General features: G+C 48.6%; 1 protein-coding gene across 1 annotated transcript in view; it reads right to left on the bottom strand.

Annotated features, from left to right (window-relative positions):
- C15H1orf198 (chromosome 15 C1orf198 homolog) overlaps positions 1–22,273 on the bottom strand; it is a 35,301-nt gene extending 13,028 nt beyond the window's left edge. The window contains exons 1-2 of the mRNA XM_061161516.1: positions 21,922–22,273; positions 6,386–6,436 (exon numbers count right to left, since the gene is read on the bottom strand). Of these exons, the coding sequence (XP_061017499.1) occupies positions 6,386–6,436; positions 21,922–22,245 (375 nt within the window). The 5' untranslated portion in view covers positions 22,246–22,273. The remainder of the gene's footprint in view (positions 1–6,385; positions 6,437–21,921) is intronic.
- Between the last annotated feature and the right edge of the window lie 675 nt (positions 22,274–22,948).

Raw genomic sequence — 22,948 nt, 5'->3', positions numbered from 1 at the left:
TGCCAGGCTGCTGAGAGGACTGGGCAAACCATAAGGAACAGGATCTGCTCTGGGCCTGTGGGCGGGTTGAACCTGCATGAGGAAGGCAGTGGGCTGGGCGGGCTGAGGCAGGAGCGGGGACTGGGCCAGGCACAGAGGCAGGAGACAGGAGACAGGGCTGAGGGCTGCAGGAGCGACCAGCAGGAAGGACCCTTGGGGTCAAAGAAGCAGGCTGGGCCCTGGGTTGAAGGGGCTGACAGGTTCCTGCACCCATGAGAGTCTGGAAAGGTCAAGAGCAGGGGGCCACAGTTCCACTCTGAATCTCAGGAAGTTAAGTGAGAGACAGCACAGGGGCTTCGGAAAGAGGAGGGAGACTTCACTGCTGGGAAGTGAGGGGCTGCAAGCAGGAGTGTTTCTGTGACGGGGGGATGGTACGGCTCCACGTCCCCCTGCTTCTCAGAAACTTTGGGCTGGCAGTGAAGAGGGAGAGCCAGGCAGAGCCATAACTGGATTTCCAGAGAACCTTCCATGTATGGATAACCTGATGGAACTCCCTCTGTTCCCCATGAGCAGGAGATGCCGGCAAGCCACAGGCAGATCTAAGCTCCAGTCTCTCTTCACTGATTCCCCCTGCCTGCCAGTTACAGCCTTCTGTGAGCCCCGCTGTCCTGGCCCACATCAGGAGTAGTGACACTGACCTCCCAGGGCAGAAGACTTGGACGTGCCTGCAAATCGCTGGTGTGGACTTCAGTGTATGGAGATGCTTTTGTGCCCAGGCATTTACTTCTTCTCCTGAAGAGGGGCTAGGAGGCCTCCCTACTCCGGGCATGGTCTATGCTGACCGTTAGAGATCAAGGAGCTGATTCCCACCCAGCTTACTTACTATCCCCAATGAGGCAGCTGAACCTCAGGGGAAGAACTCGTGCAGACAGAGAGGAAAATTCCAGACAGCCTGGGGGAGGAAAGCACAGTGGGGGTGGGGTCCCCAGGGTCCAGCTCCCCAGCGCCAGGGCCTGACCTGCCCCTGTAGGAGTCTCCTCTAAACTCCCCAGCCCAGAGGGACTAGGAATGCCAAGAATCCTCTCCTCCCCTCTGTGGAACATTCCAAGGCTGAGTGTTTTCCTCTTGAAACCTCAGGAGCATGAGACAGGAATCCACCGTGAGGCCCTGCAGGAACCCCCTGCTCTAGCACACCTGTGAGGCTGACGCATGAGGGGAAAGATGACGACCAAGAGCACCTCACCGGCTACAATGGGCACTTCTGCCTCTGAGCCTCCCTTCCATGGGGAAGAGGTCAGAGCAACAGAGGCCCCCGACCTGGCACAGCCTCCGAAGGAAGCGACCCAGGAGGGGAGGGCAGGCTAGAAGACTGAGCAGGAGCCAAGGAAGATCGACTGTGCTTGCCCAGCATTAAGGCCTGTCCTGATCAGAGCTGCCTTTCAGGGACAGACGACACTAGCTTGTCCATCCTCGGCAGGTCTCTGCAGAGGTCCTCTGCCACAAGCTAGCCTCAAGGAAGGAGCCTAGGCAGAGGTGCAAAACTTGGGAAGAAATCCCAAATCCCTGAGATTAACTCTGTACCGGACAGTCATGACCTTGGGTCAGGCTGACCCCAGCCTCAGCTAATCTCTTGGTGGCTGCTGACCAAGGATCCAATCTGTGCCCCTGAATTGAAAGTAGAGTCTTGGACACTGGACCACCAGGGAAGTCCCCCCTTCCGCATCAGAGCTGAGAAAGAGCAAGGCCCTGAGTGGCACTCACTAAAAGTCTGCAGAAGTGGCGGTCTAATGGTTAAGACTTTGTGCTTCCAATGCAGGGGGCATGGGTTGGATCCCTGGTCAGGGAATTAAGGTCCCACATGCCGTGTGGCACAGCCAAAAAAGAAAATCGGGGAAAAAAGTCTGCTGGAGTGAACAGCTGCAGAAGGCATGAGATCATATCTACCAATGTGCATGTAGATATGTGTTAACTGCAAGAGGGAAAATAACTGAAGGAGTGATTGTGTGCCTAAAGCTGTCCTCCTGTCCCCAGATGCACTCATCCCCTCACTGGGCTGTTTTCTGAGAGCAAGTGATTACTCATCTCTGAGTTTAAGCATAATGTCTAACCCAGAGTAGATGTATAATCAATGTATAATCAATCAATTCAGTCTACTGAATTTTTGAAAAATCAATGAATGGTGTCATAGAGACAGGAAGTAGAAAGATGGTTACCAGGGGCTGGAGGAGGGGGAAGGGGGGTTTCTGCTTATAGGGAATAGAGTTTCAGCTCAAGAAGATCACAGACTTCTGGAGATGGACTGTGGCGATGGCTGCGCAACAGTGCACACTCACAAATGGGTAAGATGGCACATTTTATGTTAGGTATATTTTATAACAATTAAAATTTAAAAACAAAAATTTAAAAAATCAGTGGATGATAGACAATCAAATAAAATGATCTGGTGTCAGGGTTGTCAGAGCATGGAGTCTTAGATTCAAAACGGCACAAATTCTCTGCAGCTGTCCATCAGAAGCTACAATGTATGTCCTCAAATCCCAAATCTGAGCTGGACTAGGCCTCAATTAGACCAGCAGAACAAAGCAGAGGGGACACTTTGATACCCAAGCCTAAGCCTAGGAAGGCCTTGTCGGTTTGCACTCTCACCCAGGGGAACTCTTCAGCTACCAAGCAGCTCACTGGATACATGTGGCCCCAGCGGAAAATGGAAGAGAGGCTATCCTCGAGCAGCTGGTTCCCATTAGCTGTTTGGTAGCAGGTCCATGGAAAGGCCAGCAGAAGAACAGTCTGGCTGAGCCCTGCCCAGACCACTGGCCCACAGAGTCAGGAGCAAAGAAATGAACGTTTCAAGCCACAAAGCAGTGGGGTGTCTGTCATGTATCAAAGATTTCAAATGATGAAGGGCCACTAGCCCTGCAGCTGGAGGTCAGGGCCGCCCTGCCATGGCTAACCTGCCTCCTGCAAGCAGCTCTCCAAAGAAGTTCTCATGAGTCTTTAAGTCCTAAGGAAGAGTGTGACAGCTCAGGGAGGCAGGCACTTGACTTTTGGCTGGGAAGAGGTGAATGTGGAATGCTGACTGGTAAGGACAGGGTTGGGGTGTGGTCCTTTGCTCCTTGGAACACTTTCTGTTACCCCTACAAAGTACTGACTTTAAACCACATAAGTTTTATTTTGAGAACTCAAACAGACAGGTGAGGACATAGCCAGCCTACCAATTCATGAAATAAGCTGGTTCTCTCATTGGAAGGGAACATGAAATGGAATTCTGAGCCACAAAGACTATACCTTTTACTGAAAAGATACAAGTTAAAATGGGCAAAACAAATCGACGTGATTCTACCAAGCCTTCTTGATTTATGCAGGTTCCCAGGAGACTTGGATGCCATCTGTGACAATTAACACCAGCACAAGTGTAACCCATGCTGGATTATGTCAGCACACTTTGTTCTAGAGACCTTTTCCCGGCATCTGTTCCCACACTGAGCCTCACTCACAGCAGCTGCCCCAGGCGCTGCCCCCTCCTTGTCCCAGAACGTCGTCTGCATTGTGTTAGTAACAGAAGAAACAGCCCATCCCACAAAGGGCCGACTCGCGAACATTTAGAAAGCTAAATTCTTTCTCTCTTTCATTTATTTATATTAGTTGGAGGCTAATTACTTTACAATATTGTAGTGGTTTTTGCCATACATTGACATGAATCAGCCATGGATTTACATGTGTTCCCCATTCTGATCCCCCCTCCCACCTCCCTCCCCATCCCATCCCTCTGGGTCTTCCCAGTGCACCAGCCCTGAGCACTTGTCTGCTGCATCCAACCTGGACTGGTAATCTGTTTCACAACTGATAATATACATGTTTCAATGCTCTTTTCTCAGATCATCCCACCCTTGTGTTCTCCCACAGAGTCCAGAAGTCGGTTCTATACATCTGTGTCTCTCTATCTTACATACAGGGTTATTGTTATCATCTTTCTAAATTCCATATATATGCGTTAGTATACTGTATTGGTGTTTTTCTTCCTGGCTTACTTCACTCTGTATAATGGGCTCCAGTTTCATCCACCTCGTTAGAACTGATTCAAATGTATTCTTTTTAATGGCTGAGTAATATTCCATTGTGTATATGTACCACAGCTTTCTTATCCATTCGTCCGCTGATGGGCATCTAGGTTGCTTCCATGTCCTGGCTATTATAAACAGTGCTGCGATGAACATTGGGGTACACGTGTCTCTTTCAGATCTGGTTTCCTCGGTGTGTATGCCCAGGAGTGGGATTGCTGGGTCATATGGCAGTTCCATTTCCAGTTTTTTAAGGAATCTCCACACTGCTCTCCATAGTGGCTGTACTAGTTTGCATTCCCACCAACAGTGTAAGAGGGTTCCCTTTTCTGCACACCCTCTCCAGCATTTATTGCTTGTAGACTTTTGGATAGCAGCCATTCTGACTGGCGTGAGATGGCACCTCATTGTGGTTTTGATTTGCATTTCTCTAATAATGAGTTATGTTGAGCATCTTTTCATGTGTTTGTTAGCCATCTGTATGTCTTCTTTGGAGAAATATGTGTTTAGTTCTTTGGCCCATTTTTTGATTGGGTCATTTATTTTTCTGGAATTGAGCTGCAGGAGTTGCTTAACAAGCTAAATTCTTATGAGAGCAGATATCCTCAGGGGAGCACAATGCACGTAGGGCTCGGGGCATTTTAACTAATCCGATTTCTCAGTCTTTATCACTGAGACATCATGAAACCTATGGCCCAGTCCTGGAACATCTGTGCTGCCTTCTGTGCCCTGTCCACTCCAACCTGCAGACTGCCCATCTGCCTGTTACTAGACGTCATCTACAGGATTCGTGCTTCTCAGGTCCCCATCTGGGGGACCCACAGAAAAGCAAGAGTGGTGCCCTGATGAATGTCAATGTGGCGATGTACTTTCCACCCACCTCCAACTACCTCTGCCCTGTTACTGGACCAGGGATTTGTTGTCGGACTTCAGAGCTCTGAAACTGCAATTCCAGGGTGCTCCTCCATATCCCTGGCTCCCTCCCACCCACCCTCAGCCACCCCTTAACCAGTGTCCATATCCTGAAGGATTCAGCTTCCAGGCAGAACTCTGTCGCTCACCCTGCCCTCTGTTTAGACTTAGGTTATTCATCTGCCTCAGAAATTAAAAAAAATAAAAATAAAAAGACACACAGGATGCAGATGTTTGCATCTTTATTTTTAGGACGTTTAGGACCCAACGTTCTGGTTCCCTGAAGGCAGGAGTCTGTGCTTGCCGAATGAACATGTTCATCTGCATTAATGCTAAGTATTCTCAAAAGCCACCTCCTAACTCCCACATAAGAGTCACCTTGGCTTTCACAGGCTTCCTCATCCCAGGAGCATCGCATCACTTGGGGCAGTCATTGTTGGTTACAGTGCCACCTATGGGCAAGGACGCCAGCTCTCCGGATCCAGACAGGCCCTTGTCAAGTCCGTCATTTGTTCTTAGACACAGACCCCGACGTGAGGGCCTCTCAGACTTGAGTCACTTGCAGACCCTCTCATTGCTTCATCCCACTCTGACCCACCCTTCCTACAGCCCCATGGAGGCCATTTCTACTGGGATGAACAACTGCAGGGACAAGAACAAGCCCCTTCAAGTATCCTGCTTGAAAGCCCTGATCTGACCTCAAGCCTAAGCCCTAGTCCAGGCACTGAGCCATTATAGTCACCTCCATCATGGAAAGGATCCTCCAACACACAGCAGCAAAAGTTCTAGAATTCAGAGAATCCTGGTCTTTTTCCTTGGATTTGAGACACCTACCTTTTGGTCATTTTGCTACTTATTAATGCACTTGTTCTGGGACAACTAGGGAGAATGGGGAAATGGATCAACCCAGAGAAGCTTGATACTCTTAAGCAACTTCAGCAACAGTAACACTGATAACAATGAATGAATGACTGGACACCAGCATTCAGGGACCCAGGTTGAGTTGTCCGTGTGTATCCACTGGCTATTCCGACTTCACAAGGTACAAAGAACAGTCTCTCCCTCTTTTCCACTCAGGACTCTCTGCCTTAGAGCTGACTCTTCCAGGCAATTCTGATGGATCTGCACTCTGCCCCCACATCCACCCAACTTGCTGCCTCTGCTGCCCTTCTGATTTCATTTTAATAAAAGCTGCTCTTATCCCACCCCCACCAAAAGCTTCCCTCAAGGCTTTGTCATACGGACCCTTGTGCCACCAACCCCCTCACTTTAAATCCATCACCAAACCTAGCATCTAACCTAGCACAGGCCCCGCCCCACCTCCTATCCTTTCCTACTAGCAGAGGGTGCATCTGACCTCCCAAGTGCTGAAAGGAAAATACCTAATCACATCACTTTTATAAAAGATAAACAAATCTAAATATAATCCAACTTACCCTTGTTTCCCAGGAGAAAGGGGCAGAGTGCTCATCTTGCCAAGTTATGTCCTGAAATAAAAATTCAAGAATAAATCTGAAATCCAAACCCAAACATACCCTGTGCAAACAACCACCCAAGGCCATGGGGGAACCAAAATTTAGGAAGAATCCCAACTCCTGGCTCTGAACAAGCCTGACATCATCACAGTCTGCAGAGAATATGTTGACCTTCTGGATCTGGCTTCCCCTCACTCTGCGGACTGAAGCTGCCAGGCATGCCTGTCCCCTGCCAAGCAGATATTAGATGGATGCCTGGGAGTCCCAGGGCAAACTTGGTGACAGGGAAGCTGAGCAGAAAGGGAACAGGGTTTCTGGGCTGAGGTCTCAGCCCTACCAGCAATTAGCCATGTGGCCAGGGGATGATGACTTAGCCTTTTGAGCCTCAGTTTCCCCATCTGTAAAAGGAGAATCACACTTGCCTTGCAGGGTTGTTGTGAGGATTAAATGAGGTCACATATGAAAGGAATGCTTTCAAACACATTGGAAAAGACCCTGATACTGGAAAAGATTGAGGGCAGGAGGAGAAGGGGACAACAGAGGATGAGAAGGTTGGATGGCAGCATTGACTCAGTGGACATGATTTTAAGCAAATTCTGGGAGATGGTGAAGGACAGGGAAGCCTGGCCTGCTGCAGTCCCTGAGGTCTCAAAGAGCCAGACACGACTTTGTAACTGAACAACAGTGAAAAGAATGTCAGAAAATTATTTGCAGTCAACACCAGTACCCAATTTTTAAATGGAGCCCCACCCGCAATCCTAATAAGTGCCTCCCAGAAATCTCAAAAGCAATGATCAGCAAATCAATGAAGAAAATGCAATTATAATGAAAACTCAGAATCATTCTGACCCTCACAAGCAGAACAGGATAAAAGGAGCCCTTCAAAATAGTCACGAGATTTGACCTTGGGTCCACCAGCCTAAATAAAGGCTTGTAAATATCTCCTTCCCTTGGCCACTTCTCCACCCTTCCACCTGTATTCCTATACTAGCAAATGTCTCATCTGGGCCCAGCTTCTACTGGGGATCATATTTTCTGAAGCAAAAACTGGGATATCTTGGGCGATCCAGATTGAAAATGGGATTAAGTACTTGAATTGAGACTGTCCTTGCATAAAGCACCCCAGGGACATGGCGTCTTCCCACCCAGAAGCACTCCTACTCCCTAGAGGTAGGTCACCTGGCTCCCCCTCCTCCAGGAGGTGGCCCAGTTCTGTAAAGGGCCCACTTTTTTTAGTACAAACTCCATTCCCAGCCTCAGTCTCTGAGCTATGTCTCCTATCACTCCTGACTCTCAGGCAAAACTAAAAACATGAGGCAACATGGGCCAACTGTGTCGCCACTGTGCAGTTAAGCCCACGTTTACGCTATAATTTACAAACTGTGTCCCTCCAAAAGTAGAAATATGAGTTAACAAGTCTCAGCTAAGGGGGCCCTCAGTCCAGGTGTGTGTGGTCAGCAAGTGGGAGAAAAGTGTAGTTGAGCTAAATGACCTGAAAGTCCTTAAAATTCTACGATCTCAGGACCCTCTAAGTTCCTCATAGAAGCAATACAAGAAAGACTTTGTCAGATGGGAAAAATAAAGGAGGCTGATGGGATGTAAGTCCCCTTTATTCTAGATTTGGACCAGTGAAAAAATGACAAAGGGAAACCAACTGGCAAATGTGTTGTCACAGACAACCCAGTGGCCACCTCAGGGGACAGAGGAGGTGTGTGGAGATTCAGTGGGCAAGCAGAGACAGACAGGGAGCAGGATCACTGGCTAAAAGCAGGACACATCCCTTCTCATGTGATACGATCAATCCTCTGAATATTAATTATGCAGCTTGAGTCCCTTTGAAATCTGCAAAGAACAGAGTAAGAAGGTTTGGGAGTTTGGAAGGTGAATGAGTGCAAGACTCTTAGGAACAACCTTCTTTTCTATTTTTCCAGCTTTTTTCTACAGTATTCCTGGCCTATCTTCTTCCCTACCAATATACATATACAAGTTATAAATGTATTCCTCCTTAGGTAATTTTGTTAATGAAAGAAAAAATGAAGATGAAAAAACAATATTACATGAAATAAACAAAAAATCGAACAGGAGTATCAGAGGGAACCAATGAAATACACTTTCTATAACAATGCTTCATTTGAGCTATATTTGATCATTCTTGTACATATTGTATACTTTTAAAAGAATTATTCCTCATAATTCCTTGGTGAAGAATTTGGGAAACAGTAAATATATTTTATAAAATCTGATAAACAAACATGAAAGGAAAGTTTTATTGGTAGTCATCTCTGATTGAAATGGATAAGATGTCTAAAATTTGTATATGTACTCATGGAGTAATAAGGAATTAGTTATTGTTTAAAAAAAAGAAAAAGACTCTTAGGAGCAAAGACATAGCCTAGAGCGTGGTAAGCCAGCAGGCTCCAGCTGAAGCCCATGTTGGCCTAAATTCTAAAAGGGCTGCAGACAGAGGGGCACCCTGTGATTTCTCCACAACCTGATGTCAAGTCAATAATCTTTTGTTTGCTCCAGCAAGAAGCTGAGTCAAGGGGCAAATTCCTTAGATTTCTGCAGTTCCAAGCTCATAAAAAAATAATAAAAGCACTCAACAAAAATAAACACGCCAAACCAAACCGCGATTGAAGCTCTGATGTCAGCCATTGCCCGGCTGCAGACTCCAGCCACTAACAGCCCTGGCAGCCAGCGCAGGCTCTCCAGGCCGCGGGACGCAAACCGGCATCAGAACTGCAAGGTTCTAGAAGTGGACAGTGGTGGTGGCAGCTGTACCACACTGGGAATGTCGTAACTGTACGCTTAAAAAAGGGTGAGAATGGTCAATGTTATGTCATGAGTATGTTACCACAATTCAAAAACCTGAATGCATTATATGACTCGAACTACACGACATTCTGGAAAAGGTAACATCATAGAGACAGGAAGATCAGTGGTTGCCAGGGTTAAATGGAAGGAGGGATGAGAGGGCAGAGGATTTTTAGGACAGTGAAACTACTCTATGGACTTAGGGCAATAATGATATGTAGGTTCATCCACTGTGACAAATGTCCCACTCTGGTGGGCCACATTGGTATTGGAAGAGGCTGCACGTGTGTGACAGTAGGGAGTATTTCAGAAATCTATACTTTCTACTCACTTTTGCTGGGAACCTTACATTGCTCTGAAAATTAATTTATTTTCCAAAATAAAAATGACCCCTCCCCACTCCAAAAAAAAAAAAAAAAAAAAAAACCTGACAAGGGTAGCAAACACTAAAAACATCATTTCCTAATTACTTCAGTCTGTCTTGCTATCATCTATGCTCCTGACATTACTTATATCTATTGTACCTGCAAGATAGAAAGTGCATCCATCTGTAACAACACACAGTGGGGTCGCTGCACCTCCCTGACTGGCTCTGATTCCGTGAGCCACCGTGGGGCTTGGACAGGACCGAGGGGAGCATCTCCATGGCAACCAGCGGGTGCTCCACAGCAGGGCTGTTCCCCTCGCTGCCCTGACGCCAGATGCTGAACATTTCCCAACACATCACAAGCTGCAACCAATACCAGACACCCTGAAATCCACTCCATTGTACATTAAATGCAATTTTCACTATTAAAATTTTTAAGGATTTTGGTCATCTTGCCTTTGAAATTATTTGGTGACAGTAACTCATCGAGAATCGGTTGGTTTATCTGTAAAAGTCATGACTATTCCAAAACTAATCTAAAGTGAGAAATTCTGGACTTCAAATTCATTTCAAAGGTGAAATGTTATAAATATTAGCCTCTCCTCTATGACTGGATACTAATGAGTCATTTCTTCTTTTATAACTTCCTTCCCAACTTCAGAGCCAGTAGACTTCATTTCGTCTCCAGCGTAGGGGACAGCACCCGTGGATGGCAGTGTCCACAGTGGACGACCCTCGGCTGGGCCCACAGGCCAGCCTGAGGAAGCGGGGCCAGGAGCATGGGCATTACAGAGCAACTCTGAGCTTCCCCTCCACAAAACCAGGTCACTAGCAGCCGGCAGACAGGGAGAGGTACCTTTCCTACAACAGTCAAAAGAAGTGCTTCGGAGACCCCTGAAGCACTCTGAGAGTCTTGTTTCCTCTCCGGCCTCAATGAGGGACAGGCTGGGGACCACGTTAAACCCGAAAAAACTGCACCTTTCTGCAGACACCCCCTCTCTGGCACATCTGTCCCAGGTAGCCTGAGGGGATGGCCACTTCCTAGGCCCCTATTGGTCTTGGGTCCCTGCTTGTGCCATTCATACACACCAGATTCAAGGCTCTCTAAAGAGCACTCTTAGCTTAAAGGTTTCAGACCTAGCTGTAAATCAGAATCACCTCAGTTCAGTTCAGTTGTTCAGTCGTGTCCGACTCTTTGCGACCCCATGAACCGCAGCATGCCAGGCCTCCCTGTCCATCACCAACTCCCGGAGTTTACTCAAACTCAGGTCCATTGAGTCGGTGATGCCATCCAACCATCTCATCCTCTGTCATCCCCTTCTCCTCCTGCCCTCAATCTTTCCCAGCATCAGGGTCTTTTCCAATGAGTCAGTTCTTTGCATCAGGTGGCCAAAGTATTGGAGTTTCAGCTTCAGCATCAGTCCTTCCAATGAACACCCAGGACTGATCTCCTTTAGGATGGACTGGTTGGATCTCCTTGCAGTCCAAGGGACTCTCAAGAGTCTTCTCCAACACCACAGTTCAAAAGCATCAATTCTTTGGTGCTCAGCTTTCTTTGTAGTCCAACTCTCACATCCATACATGACCACTGGAAAAACCATAGCCTTGACTAGAGGGACCTTTGTTGGCAAAGCAATGTCTCTGCTTTTTAATATGCTGTCTAGGTTGGTCATAACTTTCCTTCCAAGAAGTAAGCGTCCTTTAATTTCATGGCTGCAATCACCATCCGCAGTGATTTTGGAGCCCAGAAAAATAAAGTCAGCCACTGTTTCCACTGTTTCCCCATCTATTTGCCATGAAGTGATAGAACCAGATGCCGGTGCTGTTTTAACAGGCAGAAGCTGTGGGTCCCACCTGACATAGTTTTAGAAAACCAACAGCTCCCTGAGTGTGTGTGCTCAGTCATGTCCAACTCTCTGCAAACTCATGGACTGTAGCCCACCAAGCTCCTCTGTCCACGGGGATTCTCCAGGCAAGAATACTGGAGTGGGTTGCCATGCCCTCCTCCAGGGGATCTTCCTGACCCGGAGACTGAACTTGCATATCCTGCATCGGAAAGCAGATTCTTTACCACTGCTGCCACCCGGTTATGATCCAACAACTCCCTAAGTCATTCTAATGCAGCGGTTCCCATGGGTAGCTCGCCTACGTCAGTCCTCCACAGGACACCTGACTCCCGCTTCTCATGGAGGCACCTGGCCACGCAGGCTGCACGTGCTGACCTCCAAGGCTCAGGCGCCCACCTCTCTGCCCAGGCCACCCCACCTGTAGAGGCGGCCTCAATCAATACTGCTACACAGCTCTCATTGCTCCCAAGTAAGGACTTCTAGTAAACCAACCTGGATGCTGGCTGCTCTCACAAGAGGCCCGCGGTTTTCTAGGCTGGCTCTCACCTACCCCACTTTGAAGCAGGCAAAACCATGCTCTACATCATCAGTATAATCAACCAAAGCAAACAGTCTCCTAAACACTGCAAGGCCTCAGCAAATCACATCTAAATGCTGCTAAAGAAATATCAATAACCTCAGATATGCAGATGACACGACCCTTATGGCAGAAAGCAAATCACCTCTAAAGGCCTCAGCAAATCACGTCTAAAGGCTACTTTAGAGATAAGAAAGCCTCCCTCAATGATCAATGCAAGGAAATAGAGGAAAGCAATAGAATGGGAAAGACTAGAGATCTCTTCAAGAAAATCAGAGATACCAAACAAACATTTCATAAAAAGATGGGCACAATAAAGGACAGAAGTGGTAGGGACCTAACAGAAGCAGAAGATATTAAGAAGAGGTGGCAAGAATACACAGAAGAACTATACAAAAGAGATCTTCATGACCCAGATATCCATGACGGTGTAATCACTCACCTAAAGCCAGACATCCTGGAATGCAAAGTCAAGTGGGCCTTAGGAAGTATTGCTACAAACAAAGCTAGTGGGGGTGATAGAATTCAAGCTGAGCTATTTCAAATCCTAAAAGATGATGCTGTTGAAGTACTCCACTCAATACGCCAGCAAATTTGGAAAATTCAGCAGTGGCCACAGGACTGGAAAAGGTCAGTTTTCCATCCAATCCCCAAGAAAGGCAATGCCAAAGAATGTTCAAACTACTGCACAACTGCACTCATCTCACGTGCTAGCAGTGTAATGCTCAAAAATCTCCAAGCCAGGCTTCAACAGTACATGAACTTCCAGATGTACAATCTGGATTTAGAAAAGGCAGAGTAACCAAAGATCAAATTGCCAACATCTGCTCGATCATTGAAAAAGCAAGAGAGTTCCTGAAAAACATCTACTTCTGTTTTATTGACTATGCCAAAGCCTTTGACTATGTGGATCATGACAAACTGGAAAATTCTTAAAGAAATGGGAATACCAGACCACCTGATCTGCCTCCTGAGAAATCTGTATGCAGGTCAAGAAGCAACAGTTAGAACTGGACATGGAACAACAGACTGGTTCCAAATGGGGAAAGGGGTACATCAAGGCTGTACACTGTCACCCAGCTTATTTAATTGCTGGAAGAAATATCAATAACCTCATATACGCAGATGACACCACCCTTATGGCAGAAACTGAAGAATTAAAGAGCCTATTGATGAAAATGAAAGAGGAGAGTGAAAAAGCTGGCTTACAACTCAACATTCAGAAAACTAAGATCATGGCATCTGGTCCCATCACTTCATGGTAAATAGATGGGGAAACAGTGGAAACAGTGGCTGACTTTATTTTTGGGGGGTCCAAAATCACAGCAGATGGTGACTGCAGCCATGAAATTAAAAGACACTTGCTCCTTGGAAGAAAAGCTATGACCAACCTAGACAGCATAGTAAAGAGCAGAGACATTACTTTGCCAACAAAGGTCCGTCTATGCAATGCTATAGTTTTTCCAGTAGTCATGTACGGATGTGAGAGTTGGACTATAAAGAAAGCTGAACACCAAAGAATTGATGCTTTTGATGCTGTGGTGTTGGAGAAGATTCCTGAAAGTCCCTTGGACTGCAAGGAGATCCAATCAGTTCATCCTGAAGGAAATCAGTCCTGAATATTCATTGGAAGAACTGATGCTGAAGCTGAAACTCCAATACTTTGGCCACCTGATGCAAAGAACTGACTCATTGGAAAAGACTCTGATGCTGGGAAAGATTGAGGGCAGGAGGAGAAGGGGATGACAGAGGATGAGATGGTTTGATGGCTTGATGGACATGAGTTTGAGCAAGCTCCAGGAGTTGGTGATGGATAGGGAAGCCTGGAGTGCTGCAGTCCATGGGGTTGTAGATTCAGACACGACTCAGCGACTGAACTGAACTAAATGGCTGCTTTCTTTTCCTTCTTTCCAGAGTTCAAAGATTACATACAACTACTGCAACAGCATTTCTAATAATGCCTCTGCATAACTACAATAAGTATGTAATCATAAATACTCTGATATTGTAGAGTCAAAATATGGTGTGCTGTTTGTTAAATTTCTCCTGCCACCTAGAGGGCTGAGTCTCTAAAAGTTAGAATCCCAACCATTAAGCTCCCCAGAAATACATCTGATTTTTCTTGAGTGGTTCAGAAGCAGTGCTCACAGGAACCACACATTATCATTGTCCTCCTAAGTCCATAAATTGGGGGAGTTTCCAGTTAATTGACAGATGGTGCCATCGTGGCTTAACTGTGAAATACTCCAAACTAGAGAAATGACGCTCAGATGGCAGAGTCTACGGGAGAGGGACAGACACTCCCTGTGTTGCTGTCTCATCCCTCCAGGGATGTCAGCTGGCCCGGGCCTCCTGGCACATCCTGCATCAAGCACCTTCTTCCTGACGGTCTGCTGAGTGTCAGTCTGTACCTCAAACAGGAGCATGTTAAAAACAGAAGGGAGGGAATCATACTCCCTGGTATTTAGCCAAATGAGTTGAAAACTGCAGTTCAGTTGCTCAGTCATGTTGGACTCTTTGCGACCCCATGGACTACAGCCCTCCAGGCCTCCCGGTCCATCACCAACTTCCAGAGCTTGCTCAAACTCATGTTCATCAAGTCGGTGATGCCATCCAACCATCTCATCCTCTGTCATCTCCTTCTCTGGCCTTCAATCTTTCCCAGCATCAGGGTCTTTTCAAATGAGTCAGTTCTTCGCATCAGGTGGCCAAAGTATCAGAGCTTCAGCTTCAGCATCAGTCCTTCCAATGAATATTCAGGACTGATCTCCTTTAGGATGGACTGGCTGGATCTCCTTAGGTCCACATAAACACCTACACATGGCTGCTTATAGCAGCTTCAATCATAAATGCCAAGACTTAGAAGTAACTAAGATGTCCTTTCATGGGTGAATGGCTATGAATGGCTAAGAAAACTGTGGCACATTCAGGCTGTAGACTATTAGTCAGTGCTAAGAAGAATGGGCTATCAAGCCATGAAAAGACACAGAGGAAACTTAATGCATATTACTAAGTGACAGAAGACAGTCAGAAAAGGCTGCAGACTCCATGATTCCAACCACGTCATCTAGAAAAGGCAACACTATGGTAATAGTAAAAAGATAAGCAGTTGCTAGGGACTGCAGGGGAGAAAGGGATGAACAGGAAAAGCATACAGGGTTTTTAGGACAGTGAAATACTCTGTATGGTACTATCAGTATAATGATGGAATTGAGTCCTCAAACATTAGTCCAAACCACTGAATGTCCAATATCAAGAGTGAACTATAGGGCTTCCCTGGTGGCGCAGTGGATAAGAATCTGCCTGCCAATGCAGGAGACATGGGTTCGATCCCTGATCCGGGAAGATCCCACATGCTGCAGAGCAACTAAGCCCATGCACCACAACCAGGGAAGCCCAGCGCCTACAGCCTGTGCTCTGCAACAAGAGAAGGCACGGCAGTGAGAAGCCCGCACACCACAGCCAAGAGTACTGTGAGCACTGCTCACTGCAACTAGAGAAAGTCCGTGCCCAGCAACTAAAATCCAGCGCAGCCAAAAATTAATTATTTAAATAGATTATTAAAAAATAGTGGAAAATATACATTTTACAAAAGAGTGAACTGTAATGTAAACTATGAACTGGGTGACGGTGTGTAGCTTCACTGATTATAGTAAATGCACCGCTGTGATGGGGGGCTGTTGATTCTGTGGGGGGATTGCATGTATAAGGAGGTGGGTATATGGAAACCTCTGTACTTTCTGCTCAGTCATGCTGTGAACCTAACAATGCTCTGAAAAATAAATTTCACTAAAAAAAAAAAAAGGAAGGAGTAAGGGAGAAGAATATGCTCTTTTTTTTTTTAACCAACTGCTTATTCTTAGGGACTATTGTTTATATATTTATGGAATAGATGCTTTCCCCTTTGACCTGCAGCATTGAATACACTTAATTCTGCTGAGATAAGACGGTTTCCATCACTGGAGGAACAAAACTGCAGTTCTGACAACCGAAAAAGAGTTACAGTTTAACTAATGGACAGGTTCCACCAGGAACACAGCACAGAAACTCAGGCCTCCACAGACCTTAGCAAAAACAAAAGCTCCGTGCCAAGGTGGCCACTGAAGGTGGATGGGGAGGCCAGAGGAAACAAACAGGAGCACGGAGTAGGAAGTTTAAGACAGGTCTGGCCTTGATTTATTTTTCTGAGAAACGGATTTTTTTCTTTTTACTTTAGAATGTCAAAGTAACTCCCGTCCATTACAAGATGACTTCACATGTGCCAATAAGCTTCCCAGCTCTGCCCCTCACCCTGGGAGACAAGGAGCAAGTCATTTCACTTTTTTGCAAAACCTGTTCCCTGGTAATTACGGGGCCACGCACCCAAGGGCAGGGGCAGGGGGAGCCAGTGTAGCTGCCTCAGCTCCCAGGGGGAGGGTTTCAATACCCTTCCTCTTCCAGAGGCACCAGCTATGCAGGGTCCCAGGCCAGGTGCTTCTCTGGACAGAGAACTACCTGTCTGCAAAGGGAAACCTGGGGAAGAGACCCACAGCCTCCTCCTCACAGCCTGTGGAGGTGAACATGGACCCACGGCCACGTTCTCAACTCCTGCTTGGAGCCAGGGCACAGGCACCAGGACTTGATAAACCACATCCACCCTGTCATCTTTTCTAAAGAACGCATGCATCTGCCGGACAGAAGTGTGGGACTCATAATTACACATTCCACCTTTCTTAAAAAAAAAAAAAAAAGTCCAAAACACTGAAAAGGTAACTCTCAAATTTCTCACTTGGGGGCCAAAGGCTGAAAAATAAAAAGCCAAGCTGCTGAAGCAAAAGGAGAAGAGGTGACCTCACACATCACAAGTCCTGCATCAGGAAGCCACAGAGCCAACCAAACTCAAATCTGAAGAAGATTTAATAATTGAGGAGCATTCTGGAAGGACTACCAACTGCTTCATAATGCTGCTTCTGCACTGTTTGAAACTTTTAACAGTAATATACAGGTACGGTGGGCTTCCCTGCTGGCTCAGCGGTAAAGAATCCACCTGAAATGCAGGAGATGCAGGGGACGCGGGTTCGATCACTGGGTCAGGAAGATCCCCTGGAGGAGGGCATGGCAACCCACTCCAGTGTTCCTGCCTGGAGAATCCCACAGACAGAGAAGCGTGGCAGGCTACAGTACATGGTGTCACAAATAGACAGACACAAGTGAAGTGACTTAACATACATGCACACACAGGTATGTCAGTTTAGAAATTGTACACTTAATTAATTTTATTTTAAAACACAAACATCTAGGCTGTCCAGCTCCTAGACCCTGAGGAGAGAGGGCAAGGTGACTTGTTACAGGCAGCCCAAAGGGCATGGCCTGGATGCCAGCAGTTCATCAAAGTCTGCTGACTGGGGGGCTCCATACTGACCCCCTCCTCCTGAGCACTTCAGGGAAGGGTGCTTCACCAGCCATGGGGGAGCAGGAGCTGGACAGGCGGCGGGGCTGTGGAAAACTGAGGGGCCTTCAGAGGCCTGCAGGCGATCTCCTGACTTCCTGCAGGAGTCAGGAAGGCCAAGACACAGCCCCAGAAAAGGAGGTGAAGGCCAGGTGGAGTGAAAGATAAGCCAGCCAGTCCTCTGGTTCCTGCAGGAGGGGGAGGGACACAGAGGCTGGGGGAACACCTCCTTCCAACAGCAGCTGGTCAAGCTAAGCTGCTGAACAGGAGGTGGAGCTGTCTGGCTCCAGGGCTTACAACCCACATTCTCCAGCACTCAAAATCCAGATCCGGGCCCCTAGGGTTGGCACATGGGAACATCCTTCCTGCCCAGCCCCACTTACTTTATAAAGAGGTGAAACAGGCAAGTAGGTACATGAGAGGCAACACTCTGGCTGCCCAAATTTCTGAGTTCACCTGCTTATGTCTTATCTGGAGCCTAGTTGTGGCACGGAGCTCAGAACCCTGAATTCTCAGATCCTGCTAGATCGGTGGCAAGAATCTGGGAGTAAGGGCAGGGTGCAGAGAGCTACACATGCCTAGAAAGTCAGGGTTTTGTTTTCTGTTTTTGCTATTTGATAACAGGAGGCAGACTGGGGTGATACCTAAATCTCCCTAGATGAAAACTCTTCATCTCCCAAAATAAGCCATTCCCCAGACTTTTACTGCTGTAGGAAGAAGGCAGGAATTGAGAAGCACAGGGCAAGTCAAACTGCTGAAAGCACCTATTTGCAAACATGCCTTAATGCCCAGACCAAACATGTGATGCAAAGGGCACGCCCAATGTCCCTGTCTGTTCCAAGCAAGGCCTGTAAGCCAGAAAGGTCTGGTGAGCTGGGCATGCTTGGTCACTCATTCATGTCCAACTCTTCGTGGCCCCATGAACTGCAGCCCTCCAGGCTCCTCTGTCCATGGAATTTTCCAGGCAAGAATGCTGGAGCAAGTTGCCATTTCCTCCTCCAGGGGATCTTCTCGTCCCAAGGATTGAACCTGCATCTCTTGCGTCTCCTGCATTGGCAAGCGGATTCTTTACCACTGAGCCACCTAGGAAGGCTAAGCAACCCTAAAGAATGAATGGCTCTAGTGTCTAACATACTAGGCTTAGGGAAATAGTCACTCGGTTGACTGCCAAGGTAGTAAGAACCAAAAAACTGATAGAACCCTTCACGGCTTCCATGCTCAAAAGCAGGCAGCCAGCCTCCCTCTCTGCGTCAGGCCTGTCCTCCCAGCAAGGGTGGATCTGGGCCTGGATACTGGTCCTCTTGCTTTACAGACAGCAAACGTACAAACAAACGCACAGATGGCATGCTGCCACACCTGTCCTACATAGAGCAGCCCCACATGTGCCAACTGGACGTGTGAGCCGAGCCCTGACCACACTCCCTGCCACCAAGATCCATGACCATCAACACACAAGTAAGTTTCCACTTGCTTGTTCCTGCCACACATAACGAAGCCTGGATGACAGTCACATTTGAAGGCTGTATTCGCATGATCTGACGTAAAATGTGGCTGTCTGGGATGCAAAAATGTTACTGGCGACAGGATAGAGGCTATTCAAAGAAATAGGCAATGTCCTGGTCCTTCATGATAGCTGAAAGGGGGGAACAATCTGAGGCTGGAATGATGGCTGATCAGGAGTCAGGGCACCTCACATCCACACTGTGGACAGAGCAAGCCCAGCTTTCAATATGTGCCCCAAGGTGAATCCCCAGAGCTCATCAGAACAGAGCTCCTTCTCACGTGGGACTCTACACGGCCGACTCTAAGCTTAGCAATGGGAGGAATTTATTTCACGACAGTGATTTTCAAAAGTGGACACAGACAGACTACAGCTAACAACCTTAATACTGACATTTTTGCCATTGGCAGCAGCAGCCATTTTTAGTCCCATAGGCCTTTCCTACATATAAGCTCTTCTATCATCCTGTTACTATTCTTCCCACTGTAGGAGTTCAGAGACATTAATGAATTACCACAGTCAAAAAGTTAGTTGATGGGCAGCCAAAGCAAACCCAAGACTCACAACCAAGCCCAGGCGCCTCGTGTTACAGCCTTAGAAAAGGCCCTCAGAACCCAGAAACCCAGGTGGTCTTTCCCAAGTATCAACGAGCCCCCCCCCCCCCGCCGGCTTGTCATCCAGGGTCAGACACTGGCTAAAGCAAGAGCTGGGGTCCACCTGAGCACCCAGCCTTCATTGAGCCAACTGTGGATGCTGGCAGTGGCGGAGCCCAAGGAGCAGTCTCTGTTCCAAGACTGGCTGTGGAGGCCACAGAGACTACATCTGAAGGCAGATTAAACAGGAAGGGACAGAGCAGCTGACTCAGACTGGCTCAGGGCCCTTTTGGGTAAGCCTGGGGCCACCTATTCAGGCTACTCTGTCCAGCAGCCTACAGAGGGGGTACCCCCACCCTGTCCCCATCATCACCCCTTGTGCCCAGGAGCCAACCCTCCTCCAAGAACACCTGTACTCCTGGGCATGAGACCACCAACTCGACTCTGGTGCCAAGTCGATGTAACACACTTTAAACTCTCTAGTGGGATTAAATCACTGTAGCCCAAAAGACAAAAAGCTCTGGGCAATGTTCCTCTGTAACTTTCTTCAAACTCACTGTGTCTCTGCCACTCACGCTGAGAGCCTGGCAGGTTTGCAGATCATGCTCCCAGGCAGGCCGTTTTGCAAAGCTAAGTTCAGTTCTGAAAAACAGGGCTCTTGTGCTCCCGGAAGAATATGCAAGTACCACAACAAAAAGTTCTATTGGCTGTTAAATTGCTTTGGGTTTACAAATTCACAAATGGCTCAGTCTGGTACCCAGTTAAGAAATCAGAGTACACAATCCACTTGGTCATATCTTATCAGCAATATGGCACAGGCCTTTTGATGATGAACAGGCATATGGATATTCTTAGCCAGGCAGCTAGCTAAAGGAAAATGACAGTGACTCTCCAACATCTGTAAGTACTTGCAGGTTTATTTCCTCTCACAGTTTATTTACTCATGACGTTTCCAAGAGGGGCTGACTGCTTTTCCATCACCCAAATCTGAGCACCAACATTGCAAACATCTTTAGAGATGCTTATTTTCACATTAAATATGTTTCAGCTCTGGGATTACATTTTAAATGTATATTCTCATCCATTCCATTACCACACCCTCGTTTTTCCTGGCAAAGCCTTTAGAGTTTAAAATCCAATGAAGACTTTTCATCCTCTCAGAATAAAGCCATGTGGGCAGCATATTTCTGCCTCTCACACATCTCTCACATTAAAGCGGGTTTATGACCACAAACATTTTGTATTAATCAACGTTTCCGCACACCCACGCCTGAAAATCAGATTAAAACCTCATTCTCCACTAGAATTCCTTCTGCAGTCCACAACTTCCTCAGAAAATCTCTCCAAGCTAGGCCCCTCATCCTTGCAGCCTCAAAGCATGCGCATTTCATTGTATATTGCTTGCTGCTTTCGACTTGGACCAAAAGTTGAGTTTGAAAAGCCCAAGAGCCACAAATTTGGCACCAAACAGGTTTTAGTTAAACACATTTCCAGGAAAAAGCCAACTTTCTGAGCAGCACAGAACACTCTGGCCTTTGTGAGTTTCCATGGGTCATCCCTGAGTTTTTTCTAGCGTCAGGGTTTCTTCCTCCAGTGAACATCCCTCTAGAAGTCCCAGCAGAGTGTCTAGGTCAGAGGCCCAGACATGCCCTTATATGCACCAAAGGTTTGCAACAGCTCATTTAAACGCATCCAGTGTTTTTCAACGGAAAAGAGGGGCCACCACACTCACTCCCAAAACAAAACTGCACATGGGGCTCACTCGGAAACATCTTAGGCTTTGGGAAATCTCGGAAGGCACCTCTTTATTCTTGTTATCTTGCTTGACAATTTCACTCTCTCCGCACAACTCATCGCAAATATTAACAATATTATTATGTATAAAATGACTACCTTCCCTAGTAGGCTTGGGGTGGGTATTATTATTCTTGGGGGTACCTGAGGCTCTAAAAGGTTAGGTCACCCACGGCCAGACAGCTAAATGGCAGAATAGATTAGAACCTAGGCTGGCCTGGCTTAAAATTCCCTGCTGCGGCCAATTTGGTCTGCCTCGCTTCCAGCAACTGCCTCCAGCTCTGGGAGAAGTCTCGTGTCCAATGCGGCCCGTCAGGGCAGGTCTAGATGGAGGGTCTTGAATGACCTCCTTCCTTCTCTCGGCGGTTCTCCACAGACTCCCCCGGGGAGCCCCCCCAGGCCCCGACCTCCGGCTCCAGGCCGCCCCTTCCACCCACCCGGGTTCCTGCGCCTTCTCTCCAGCCCCTGCCCGCGCGTCTGGAGGGGAGGGCTGCTAGCCGGCAGGTGTCCGCCCGGCCGCGGGCGCATCGCGTAGCCGGGGAAGGGTGGAGGGGCCGCCGGCCCGTCCGCACCTACCTCGTCCCCGAAGCGCACCACCTTCTGGCCCGTGGGCCCGCGCAAGCCGGGGAAGCGCGCGAGCTCCTCGGGGTCGCCCGGCGCCGGGGCGCTCGGCCCCACCAGACACCGGTCGATGATCTCGTCCTGCTGAGCCGGCGGCAGCCGCGCCCACTCGGGCCCGTACTTCTCCCGGATCTTCTCCTTGTCCTGCATGATCTTCCGAGCCATGGGGCTTAGCGACGAGAAGTAGGTGAAGCGCTTCCGCTCCCGGTCGTCCAGAGGCCGGTTCGCGCTCATGACGGCCGTGCGCGAGGCCGCAATCGCCGCCGCCATGGACGCCATGCCCTGCCCGCCCGCAGCTCCCCGCCCCCGCCCCGGCCAGGGCCCTGGCCCAGGCCCCAGCCCCCGCCCAGCGGCCCGAGCGCCGCCCCCGCCCCGCCCCCCCGAACAGCGCCCTTCCGCCCCCAGGAGCCCGGGCCCCGCCGCCCCAGGAACCCCGCCTCCGAGCCCGCCCAGCCCCCAAGGCCCCGCCCCGCCCCGCCCCACTCCGAGAGCTCCGCCCTCCGCGCCCCCACCCTGGGAAGGCCGCGGTCTGTACCCCACTGCTTCTGGAACCTGGCACTCCGCGCTCCTCTACCCCCAGGAACCTGCCCTCCGCACTCCCACCCCGGGACCCCAGTCTTGGCGCCCCGACCGCGGGAACCCCGCGTCGAGCATCCCGCACTAGCCCACCGCTGGGAACCCCGCCCTTCGGGCAGCTCCCGGAGCTACCTTCTTACGCCTGGTTGCGTCCTCCAGATCGGCTCTCTCATGTTCCCGCGGTGCCCCCACTTTTCGGGGCTCCCCTTGGCCAGCGCAGGAGATGACTGGCGCGTCCCCAGGTCCGCGCCTGGCAGTCTGATGGGATTGCTGGTGGTGACCGCCATAGCGCCACGTGGTCACTAGTTTGACAAAGGAAACTTTTGTCCCTCCGATGTGCCTAAGTAATACCGGCATTTCTGGACCAAGCCACAGGCCACCTTATTCTTATCCCTTTCCCAACTGA

Source organism: Dama dama, chromosome 15, assembly GCF_033118175.1.
Source record: "Dama dama isolate Ldn47 chromosome 15, ASM3311817v1, whole genome shotgun sequence".
Taxonomy (NCBI): domain Eukaryota; kingdom Metazoa; phylum Chordata; class Mammalia; order Artiodactyla; family Cervidae; genus Dama; species Dama dama.
The sequence above is the reverse complement of the archived record's forward strand: the minus strand, read 5'-3'. Positions and strand labels throughout refer to the sequence as shown.